At 36.8% G+C, this 12,561-nt stretch overlaps 1 protein-coding gene across 1 annotated transcript in view; it reads right to left on the bottom strand.

Annotated features, from left to right (window-relative positions):
- Window positions 1–12,561, bottom strand: part of LOC106867431 (DNA ligase 1) — a 127,942-nt gene that overhangs the window by 21,280 nt on the left and 94,101 nt on the right. Inside the window, exons 13-18 of the mRNA XM_014912306.3 lie at window positions 9,243–9,344; window positions 7,744–7,912; window positions 6,383–6,482; window positions 4,658–4,743; window positions 2,773–2,888; window positions 1,134–1,340 (exon numbers count right to left, since the gene is read on the bottom strand). Coding sequence (XP_014767792.1) covers window positions 1,134–1,340; window positions 2,773–2,888; window positions 4,658–4,743; window positions 6,383–6,482; window positions 7,744–7,912; window positions 9,243–9,344 — 780 coding nt within the window. The remainder of the gene's footprint in view (window positions 1–1,133; window positions 1,341–2,772; window positions 2,889–4,657; window positions 4,744–6,382; window positions 6,483–7,743; window positions 7,913–9,242; window positions 9,345–12,561) is intronic.

The raw sequence follows: 12,561 nt of genomic DNA, 5'->3' as shown, positions 1-12,561 counted from the left end.
TATAAATACATAAAATTAAAAAATTACAGCTTTCAATCACTGCTACAATTCAGCAACAAATAGAAAAAAAAAAAAAATCTTTGAGATTATTTTTTAAGCCCTGATCAACTTTACTGCAAGTCTTCTTTAGTCCTTTTGAAACCAACCCACCCAAGACTGACTGCCTCTGGTTCTATCATACAAACTTAATGTTTTAAAATGAGCTAAATTAATACTTTTCATACAGATGTCATGTAAAATTATGTTCCAAAAACCAGCTTAATTATTTTACTATATTGTTCATTATTTTCAAAATTAATTAAACCAAAGGTACCATACTGAGCCAGGCTCCACTGTGAGGTTCAGAGGCTGAGCAGACAGGTCAAGTCTGTCCAAGTGCTGGTCAAGTCAGATTAAAGCAATGGCAATACATTTCAACAGAGAGATGGTATCAAAAGGATTAACCCTTTAGCATCCAGATTACTCTGTCAAATGTAATGCTTATTTATACATCATTTTGGTATTAACCCTTTAGTGTTCAGATTACCCTGTTAAATGTAATACTTTTTCACTCAAATTGTTTTGAATTAATCATGCATTATCTCATAACTTCGAGGTTTCAATGATGTGATTGTTTATTTTTAGAATGTCAATGTAGGTTAGGTGTGACAGGCTAGATATCGCCAGTTTAAATATAAAACATGTAGAATATTTGGGCCAGATATGGCCGGTTTAAACACTAAAGGGTTAATGTACTTGTATATATTCCGTACTTTCACAGTCACTTACCGCCTGACTGGCCTTTGTGCGGGTGACACGTAAAAGCACCCACTACACTCTCTGAGTGGTTGGCGTTAGGAAGGGCATCCAGCTGTAGAAACTCTGCCAAATCAAATTGGAGGCTGTTGTTGCCATCCGGTTTCACCAGTCCTCAGTCAAATCGTCTAACCCATGCTAGCATGGAAAGCAGATGTTAAACGATGATGATGATGATTCTAGACCAACTCTCTTGCACTCATTTCAACACTTACCTTCATATTGCACATCCAGAAGGTCACACTATTCTTATTTTCTTACACTTATTGCAGTGTCTCTGCTTTAATTACTTGCATAACTCACAACATTAGCTCCAGAAAGAAAGGTGTTTTACTTGCCTTTTTCTTACGTGTACTCAGGACTTGAAATGGTAAAATGCTTTGGTTTTCTTTATCCCAAGCAACAGCTTCTGAATCAAGAACAAAAGATTTGACATCCTTGCCAACAGACTTTGATATTCTCTGAATGACATCTGGATATTTGGTAGTATTGTCTTCTGAATTGCGGCTGTAGATCTCAACTTTACCATCTTCCTTCATGTGAATCTGCCAGCAAACAAAGAAATTTTCACTAAAATAAATTCTGCTCCCTAAGTCTATAAGATTTTTTGAAATAGACAGACATGCATTTATGTTCTGAGAAGATTTAATATAAAACTGCATCACACGGATGGAGTAGGAATCACTGTAGAGTGGGTTATACCATTAGCAAAAGAGGTTATTACAGAATGTCATAATGTCTCAAACAATAATGCCATATTGCTTTCAAATCTATTCTCCAAATGTAAACAATATTTATTTCTGATTATCTAAAAATGTAAGCAATTCTAGTGGGTGAAATGAAAATCTCCTTTTGTGTGTAATACAGTATAACATTTAACCCTTAAGAATTTAAACCAGCCATACCTGGCCCATATATTCTATCTATTTTATGTTCATAATAACCGGATTTGGCCTCTCACACCTACTCTACAATGTTGTTCTAAAATTAAATAATCACATCATCAAAATCTTGAAGGTACATGATAATGCATGATTTATTCAAAACAATGTGAATGAATAATAAGCATTACATTTGGCAGAGTAATCTGAATGCTGAAGGGTTAAACAATACAGTAATATGTTCAACCCTTTAACATTCAGATTATTCTGTTAAATGTAATGCTTATTGTTTTGAATTAATCAGGTATTGTCTTGTAGCTTCAGAATTTCGATGATGTGGTTGTATACATCTTTAGAATGACATTGTAGGTTAGGTGTGAGAGGGCAGATCTGGTCAGTGTGAACAGGCAGAATATTTGAGTCTGATTTAGCTGGTTTAAATGCAAAAGGGTTTAGGTGCAGAATATTCAATAAAGGAAAACAGTAGCAAAAAGACATTTCAAAAACCATAATGTTGTAAAACATTACAATTACTGGTCTAGCATCTTAATCTCTTGGCTATTTAGCCTCATCTGAGAGCACCGTCTGAGCGTGATCATTGCCAGAGCACCAGCTGTCTGGCTTCCGTGCCTGTGACATGTAAATAGCACCATTTGAGCATGATCGTTACCAACGTCGCCTTACTGGCACATGAAAAGACATTCGAGCAAGTTCGTTGCCAGTACTGCTGGACTGGCTCCTGTGCAGATGGCACGTAAAATACACCATTTCGTGCGTGGCCGTTGCCAGTATCTCCTGACTGGCCTTCGTGCAGGTGGCATGTAAAAAGCACCCACTACACTCTCGGAGTGGTTGGCATTAGGAAGGGCATCCAGCTGTAGAAACTCTGCTAAATCAGATTCGAGCCTGGTGTAGCCATCTGGTTCACCAGTCCTCAGTCAAATCGTCCAACCCATGCTAGCATGGAAAGCGGACGTTAAACGATGATGATGATGGTATTGAAAATAAAAATTTTAAATATTTAATAGTAAGAAAAAGTAGCAAATGAAGACACAACAATTATAATATGAACAGTAAAAACACTAAAAAAAATTACCTGAGCTCTTTCTCCATCATATTTATATTCACAGGTAAATTCAGCCACATCAAATTTTGCCAACACATCACTGATACCTTTTGTGGGGTTTGCTAACATAGGTTTTAGAGGAATTCCTGAAAAAAATTTACAATTTTTCCAAGAAACATTAAGAGATTCTCAATTGCAACCAATTTTATCTATTTCATTCAGTTCTTTCTTTACTTATTTGCTATTTTTTTTATTATTTATGTGTTTTTAAAAGGGGATGAAGAGCAATGAAAGGAAGATATCATGTAATCATTAACCCTTTAGTAATTAAATTGACTATATCCAACCCAAATACTCTACCCATTTTATGTTCAAACTGGCCAGATTCAGCCCCTTACACCTATCCTACAATATCACACTAGAAATAAACAATCACATCATCAAAATTTCAAAGCTATGAGATAATTTACTCTTTACTCAATTACTTGTTTCAGTCATTTGACTGTGGCTATGCTGGAGCACCGCCTTTTAGTCGAGCTAATCGACCCCAGGACTTCTTTGTAAGCCTAGTACATATTCTATCGGTCTCTTTAGCCGAACCGCTAAGTTACGGGGACGTAAACGCACCAGCATCGGTTGTCAAGCGATGTTGGAGGGACAAACACAGACACACAAACATATATACACACACACACATACATATATATATATATATACATATATACAACGAGCTTCTTTCAGTTTCCGTCTACCAAATCCACTCACAAGGCTTTGGTCAGCCCGAGGCTATAGTAGAAGACACTTGCCCAAGGTGCTACGCAGTGGGACTGAACCCGGAACCATGTGGTTGGTAAGCAAGCTACTTACCACACAGCCACTCCTTTCATGATTAATTCAAAATACTGTAAATAAGAATTACATTTGACAAAGTAATCTCAATGCTAAAGGGTTAACAGATCATTGCCTCCTACATCCAGTGTTTCAAATTCAAATCAGCTTGAAAGGGCCAACACAACACGAACAGCAGTAGCAGCAGATTCTGTCATTGTTATCCCCCATCACTGGCAATGTCATTACTATCATTACAAGACTAATAATTACTTGATTTATTCTTATTGTTTTGCATCCACTTTGTTACAACCTGATCAGGAAGGGTTTTTGAGCATTTGCTCTTTTACAAATGTTACTTGAACAAATGTTTTTACAGCTGGATATTTTCCCTGCCGCTAAATGGCTACTTCAAGGTAAAAGCGGAACTGGTTTATCAAGTAAGTAGTCTGAGATATACAGAATTATATGCTATGCTCAAAAGCACTCGTAACCATTTGATCAATAGTTTAGCACCGCAACTTCAGAGTCTCTGTTTGCTTTCTATTTGAAGCAAAAATGATTATAACCAAATCCATTTCTGGAACAGTAAAATAGATGTGGATGGCTGATTCCAATCAATAAGATAATGGATGATCAGTAGTTTAGATACTGTCACCAGCAACTACATTGTGTCAGTGTTTAAGATAGATAGTTTTTAAATGGACACAGTATACTAGGCTGTAAATAGAAACCACAGAATGTAAATGAACCCCCACTTAGTATTAAATGTCTAATAGTTCTGTTAGGCTGCAGTAACAGGATCAATTCCACAGATGGAAAAAAGTTATCTATGATAAACTAGAGTCTTAACAAGTAAGAAATTTGTTGCATCTACCAAGCATCATGGAAACTGGAGATAAACACCAACCCAATGAGCCACAAAAGTTCCTCAGATTGCTAACATTAGTAGAAGACACTTGCCCAAGGTGCCACGCAGTAGGACTGAACCCAGAACCATGTAGTTGGAAAGCAAACTTCTTACCATCCAGCCACGCCTGTTTTTTTTTAATTATTTTTTTTAATACTTTGTTCAAGTTGTACCTACCTGGAGTCAATTTACACTTATTTGGTAGTTCATCAATACCATCTGAGAGAAGAACCTTAATTATAGCATCATAATTTGGACATTCGCTGCAATTAACAAACACATACATGAGCAAAGAAGACTAAAGACTGGCAAACAGAACAAAGACAAGCAAATGAATGAACAAAAGGAAATCATTAACGTTCTAGGAGTCCTGTAGTGGCCAGTGACTGCAACAGCAAAAATGAGGTACGTCTGGTCAGTTCATTAAAGAAAAAGCTATATTCCAAATACTGTTGAGACAAACTAACAGACCTCATTACTGCTTTTAACATATAAATATTCCACAAAACAATTTTAATTAGCGTAAAACTTATTACATATGATCAATTAATCATGTCTCACAAAAAAAAAAAAGAAAAAAGAAAATGAAGAGGAAAGGCTGTTTTATTCACATTTAGAAAAGGGGAGAAAGAGAGGGCTGTGAAAGAGAAAGCAATAATTGCTGAGAAGTAGAAAAGATATTGAGAAATGTGGAGACATGAAGGCTGTTGTTGAAAATGATAAAAAGGAGATACAACTGTAGTGAGGAAGTGTTAGTTGTTGAAGCATACAGTTTTCTTTTAGAAAACGGTCTCAAAATACTGATGTTAAAAGGAGATCTTATAAACCTCAATATGGAAGCAACATTGCCTTGAGTAGTGGAATTAACCCTTTACCATTCAGGTTACTCTGTCAAGTGTGATGTTTATTTATTCATATCATCATCGTTTAACATCTGCTTTCCATGCTGGCATGCGTTGGACAGTTTGACTGAGGACTGGCAAGCCTGGATGGCCTTCCTAACGCCAACCACTCCGAGAGTGTAGTGGGTGCTTTTTAAATGTGACCGGTACGGGGGCGGCCAGTGAGGCAGCACTGGCATCAACCATGCTCAAATGGTGCCTTTTACATACCACCAGCATGGGAGCCAGTCAGGTGGCATTGGTATCGACCACAGTCAAATGGTACTTTTTACGTGCCAAATTAATCATGCATTATCTCGTAGCTTCAAAATTTTGATGATGAGATTGTCTTTTTTTTACAGTGACATTATCGAGTGGGTGTGAGAGGCCAGATGTGGCCAATTTGAGCATAAGACAAGTAGAATATTTTGACCAGATATGATCAGATTAAATGCTAAAGGATTAAATGTCCACAGATTGAGTACAGTTGTTAGCCTTATAAACTGAACAACTGTTGCGTGTTTCAGATGAGACTGTTAATCCAAATATAGTGTTTAAATCTTGTTTAACTTATAGCAGCTAGTGATAATATTGGATTCAGAATTCTAATTACCTCAGTTAACTTTACAGTAGAAGTTTTTAACATAGGACTAGCTACAACAAATTCTGCCACTGTGCTGATTTTATGAACCATCCTCCTGTACTTGAATGAAGAATAAAAATAACCTAATCAGTAACTTCATTAGAACTTGAAATAAAACATCAAATCTCTGTGTTTTCATAATCAGTAGAATTCACCAAAAATAATCCAATTAACTCCAGGGAATAGGATTTGTAACATTAATGATTTTGCTCAAGGATAAAACATGAAATTAGAAACTGAAACTGGGCTACAGATCTGGCCTTCTGATTATGTAAGCACAAGTGTATGTGTGTGTGTGTGTGTGTGTGTGTGTGTGTGTGTGTCTCTCTCTCTCTCTCACACACACACATTCAGAGTGATAATTCGAAGTGAACTTACCAATATGTTGTTTTAATGGCAAGGACTGACTCTTCTACCTTCTTCTTCAGGCTATCAGCTGACACATTTTTCCCAGCGTTGACAATCACAGGTGGGTAAGCTACAGTTACAAAAAACAAAAAAATTACACTACCAAATTCTGTATGAGGATGACTCAAAGTATATTCTACTTCACAACATAATTTCAGTTTCACAACAATTATCCTATATGGTTTGGTTGCCTTCCTTACTTTTATATCTTTAATGGCCATTTTGATTGTATAGTGGACCATGTCAATAGCAGATTACTCTGTGAACTCCCTTAAAGACTAATATATTTCCATTTTTGCACATAGAAGATATGAGAAGTGAGACATAGTAGATATGATGAGAGAAGGAAAGACAAGTGTATTCGATGGGCTTGGACTGCAGAGGAGCCAAGACCATTATCGAAGTAATATAAGAAGCAAAGAGTAACTGGTATATCAAAGATCTTGTGATTGTAGTATATTGATGAATGATGGTTTATTAATCAGCTGAATTTTATTAATTTTTAAATTTTTCTTCTTCATCATTTAATGTCCATTTTCCATGCTGGCATGGGTTGAATGCTTTAACAGGAGCTGGCAAGCCAGAGGACTGCACCAAGCTTTAGTGTTTGCTTCGGCATGGTTTCTACAGCTGGATGCCCTTCTTAACCCCTTTACACAGAGTACTAGGTGCCTTTTTTTGTGTGTGGCACCAGCACCATGGAGGTCACCTATTAACTTGCAAGACATGACCCCTTAACTGAGTGGTGGCAAAAAGGTATTGAGGGTATTGACTTTGTACCAGATGATAAGAGATTAAAGCATGACAGAGGCACAGGTCTGTTCTACACCTATTGAGCAATGCATGCCTATGACTCCTTGAAATTATTCAGAGCTAAAGTAGTCTCTGGTTCTAAAAAGAAAGTTGAGCCCTTGGAAAAGGTGAATTAAGATAGCTGTTATTTTTTTTAAAGTACCAATAAGTAAAAGGTGCATTATTTTTTTAAAGTACCAATATCTTAAAGGTGCATGACTAAGAATGTAGTTTAGATTTCCAGAGTAAGTGGTGCATTCTTTCTTGACCTAAACACTTCAGTCCATTCAGCTGTAGATGTGTTCCAGCAATAGTTGCAAAGTTAAGCCTGTGATGGACTAGCATCCCATCCAGGGATGGAAGGTGTGGTGGGAGGTGTAATTTGAGGCACATATACACCATAGTAACTGGGTTAAACTCTGGTCTTATGAGTCTTAGACCTCGTGATAGCTTTAAGTCTAATAAGTAAATGTTAGAAAGAGTTAGAGTCAGAAGAGATAAAAAAACATCTTTGTGTGAGCAAATGAAATAAACTTTACCTTGACCAGGAGGAGATAAAAATATAGCACTACCCAAAGCTGTTAGAACAGATTGTTCAGCTAGGCCAATACGCAGTTTCCCACCAAGGGACCTTATGAGAAACCGAGCCTCTGATGAACGACATGCCACAAACATGACTTTAATCTTGTCAATTTTCTTTGACATTACCTGTGAGAAAAATTAAAGAATTAACAGAAAAAAGAAAGAAGTAAAGGAGATTATTTGCAATGAAATAAGAGAAAAATAGATACAAAGAATGTAACGATTTTATAAAAAAATCTATAATTTTTATTTCCAAACAACTAAGTAAGGTTTGTTCTACTCTATTATAAAAGCATAAGACTCAGTTTTACTTTACTTTTTCTTAACATACATTTCTCAATAACTACTATAACAGAATAGATTTTTAGGCCAGTAGTCTCCTTCGTGTTTCTATTTTATATAATGTCAAACCTTATTTACAAGTTTATAGGTCATCCTTGGGTTAAGTACCTCATTATATATTTCATTATAGCTTCATCCTTTGTTGTCTTTTTTATCTTCAAAGATTTCCGACATAAAATTCTTTCTTCTTTTTTTTGAGGCAGAGGGAGGGGTTAATCCAGATGAATAACTGGGTTTACTTGATAAATACAGATCAACTTTTAATAAAGATTTGTGTCTGTGATGGTATCAATATGAGATGAGTTCAGCTGCCTCTGACCAATGAATCCACAGTATCACAAGCAGAAGCTGACCACACCAGGCAATCACAGAGGTCCATTACAGAAATTATTAACCACTTGCACTTCCAAAGATAAAGACCATATGCACGATGGCCAGGTATTTATTCAACACCAAACTTGATTGCACCGATCCATGTTTTCAGCTGTCGACTTACCATTTATGCCAAGAAAAGCTGTGATGTCACTGCATCACAGATGAGTTCACCCTGTGTACAACAAAGTGTGTGACCAAACCAGATGTAGTTTTTGAGCAAGAGTTGTTCAAAGAATCCAGCCTGACAATTGCAGGGATGCTATCAGTAAGGTGAGGTTTGGCAATGAGTATAGTGAAAAATATAGGCGCAGGAGTGGCTGTGTGGTAAGAAGCTTGCTTCCCAACCACATGGTTCCTGGTTCAGTCCTACTGTGTGGCACCTTGGGCAAGTGTCTTCTACTATAGCCTCACACCAACCAAAGCCCTGTGAGTGGATTGGGTAGATGGAAACTGAAAGATGCCGGTCATAAAAATATGTATATATATATCTATGTGCATGTGTCTTTGTGTCTGTGTTTGTCCCCCTATAACCGCTTGACAACCGGTGTTGGTGTGCTTACGTCCCCGTACCTTAGCTGTTCGGCAAAAGAGACCAGTAGAATAAATACCAGGTTTAAAAAATAAATACTGGGGTCGATTCATTAGATTAAAAATTCAAGGCGGTCCCCCAGCATGGCTGCAGTTTAATGACTGAAACAAGTAAAAGACAAAAGACATAATAAATAAAAGAAATACTCACTGAGTTTCCAGTCATGAGGGCAATCTCTTTCAGTTTAGAGAAGACACCAGCAATAGTCAGTTTTGGTGGAGCAAACATGGTCCGTTGATTACTACGACTTGACTGTGAAAACAGAACAAATATATGCAAAATGATGAAAATATAGAAATACTGAAGAACAAGGAAACATATGTAAGAAGAATGCAAGATTACTATATTCATTACATGAAATATCAGAAAAGTTCAAGGGATTCAGTTAAAGGACATTTAGTGTCATCCAAGACATTCTGGCTTCTACTGAATAATACTGCATTATGGTAGAGTCCTATTGCTCATTTAAAATACATACACACACTGTTATATTGGCATTCGTTTTCTTAGAAGAGTGCTCTGGCTTTCATGAAGCATTATGATAAATGCATTAGCCATCCACTGCCACCCCTAATATGACCTCTGCATTGACCGCTAGTACCATTTGGAACGAAGAATAAAATAATTTTAAAAATTTTTATGCAGACATGGTTGTGCAAAGTGTATTTGCTTCCCACAAACTCTGTTTTACTGCCATGACATCTTGCCATCTTGGGCAAGTGTCTTCTCCAACAGCTTCAGGCTAACCAAAGCCTTGTGAGTGGATTTGGTAGACAGAAACTAAAAGAAGCCTGTTGTATGAGTGTGTGTATGTGTGTATATATTCTTTTACTTGTTTCAAACATTTGACTGCAGCCAAGCTGGAGCACCACCTTAAAAGAAATCGACCTCTAGGACTTATTTTTTGTAAGCCTAGTATTTATTCTATTGGTCACTTTTACTGAACTGCTAAGTTACGGGGATGTAAACACACTAACATCAGTTGTCAAGCGATGGTGAGGGAACAAACACAGACACAAAGATACACACACACACACACGTAAATATATATATACATACAATGGGATTCTTTCAGTTTCCATCTACCAAATCCCCTCACAAGGCTTTGGTCAGCCCGTGGCTATTTCTTACTTGTTTCACCCATTGGACTTTGTTCATGCTGGGTACAGCCTTGAAGGGTTTAGTTGAACAAAATGACCCCAGTACTGATTTTTTTCTAACCTTGCTCTGCTCTAAACCCTTTCTCGTATAATTTTACCCATTTTTTGCTCCTCATGTCCTAGGATAAAGATGCTTTCATGGGATTCATAGTTTTAAAAACTGTGACAACCTCACTAGCCTTAATGGCATGGAAAAGGCATCCTGTACACGCTATGAAGTGGTTTGCATTAGGAAGGGCATCCAACCATAGAAACTATGCCTAATCACACACAAGAGTATGGATGTAGTCCTTGGACCCATCAGACACTGTCAAATCATCCAACCCTTATCAGCATTGTCAACGACAATGATTTAAGCATGGCTGTATATACATGTACATCATCATCCTTGTCCTCATTTAACATCTAGTTTTCATTCTGGTAAGGGTTGAATGGTTTGACAGGATCCAGCGAACTGTAAGGAAATAATGTGGTCAAGGATGATAATGAGAAATGAAAGCGATTCTAGAGATGCAAGGATGTAATATGTGCCTTAATCACTCTACTCTTTAAACTGGTGTGCTTACTAGCTGTACTATCCACATTCTGTAATTAATCATACAAGAAAAATGTTATGAAAGCCCCTGGCAATCTATGCAATGGATGATGCCAGCCCCTCTGCATTGTTGAATGATTAATACAGAGTAAAGTATCCGGCCGGAAAACAATTTCATTAATAATTCAAAAAACATACCAACAGAGCAATCTAACCGATTTTAATAATAAAACAACACACACACACACACACACACACACACACACACACACACACATGCATACACTGATACATATACACAGATATATATATACATACAGATATATGTATATACACATATACACACACACACACACACACACACACGCAGTGAAGATATTATAAATACAGGCATTTGCATCATAAAAAGTGTTGTGGCTACCAACAAAAAGGAGAAAAATCACAGAGATTACTTGTTTAAACAATCAAGGTCGTTTCTCAATATAAAGATCAGAGGTAAAACTCAACAGGCTATGAGTCAATGATGGTGACTGCGCATGGTCGCCTGCCTAGCTAGAAATAGCACCTAAATCTTCCTCAACTCACATCCTATTACCTTTAAAAAGAGCACTTGTTACACTAAATTAAGAGGTAGTCATACCTGCCTTTGATTATAGATAGGCTTACTTTAACATGATTGATCTGAGATTAAAAAACAACAGCTCTAAAGGCTACAACTAAGGTTTTATAACAACATAAGCCCAATAAGCAGAATGAGCCAGTGGCTCTCAACCAGGGTCTATATGACTCTTGGAGATCTATATATAAGATTTTGTTGTTAAATTTGATCTGCAATGAATTGGTTTACACTTCTACAATACACAATTTTTTTTTTTTTTAATTTTGCTTATCCATCATCATCGTCACCATCATCTTCATTCAATGTCCGCTTTCGCTGCTGGTATGGGTTAGGCAGTTTGACTGGAACTGGTAAGCCAGAGAGCTGCACTTTGTTCCAGTCTGATTTGGCATGATTTCTACAGCTGAATGCACTTCCTAATGCCAACCACTCTGAGAGTGTAATATTACAAAAATATATGAATTTTTAAATATCAAATGGCTTGCAGATTCCATCTGAGTAAAATAGGAATGAAAGGGTCCATAGGTTAAAAAAAAAAAATGGCTGAAAAACACTGATCTAACCGGCCATTCAACCTGCTGGAAACAGCAGCCAAATACTATTTCATCATACCAAGTTATCATCATCATCATCATCGTCGTTTAACGTCCGCTTTCCATGCTAGCATGGGTTGGACGATTTGACTGAGGACTGGTGAAACCGGATGGCAACACCAGGCTCCAGTCTGATTTGGCAGAGTTTCTACAGCTGGATGCCCTTCCTAACGCCAACCACTCAGAGAGTGTAGATATATATATATATCACCATCGTCAATAATGATGTATATATAGGTATACACATATATATATATATATCTATACACATACATGAATATATATATACATATATTTATATATATGTATATATATACACACACACACACACACATATAATTCAAATAGTTATTTGCTAAAAAAATAAATTAAAAAAAAGGATCTGAATGTCTTAAAAGTGATAAAATATACAGAGAAAAATGAGAGAGAGAAGAACATAACATGCTTATGAGGTGGAGAAAACTGTTGAACTTAGGTGAGATTCCTTCAAAGCCAAAAGTAAAAATTAGCGGCGATTTTCACCATAACCCCCCTCCCCCCACCATTGTTTCAAAGTTTGCAT

This window comes from Octopus bimaculoides, chromosome 1 (assembly GCF_046866305.1).
Source record: "Octopus bimaculoides isolate indiv1 chromosome 1, ASM4686630v1, whole genome shotgun sequence".
Lineage (NCBI taxonomy): Eukaryota > Metazoa > Mollusca > Cephalopoda > Octopoda > Octopodidae > Octopus > Octopus bimaculoides.
The sequence above is the reverse complement of the archived record's forward strand: the minus strand, read 5'-3'. Positions and strand labels throughout refer to the sequence as shown.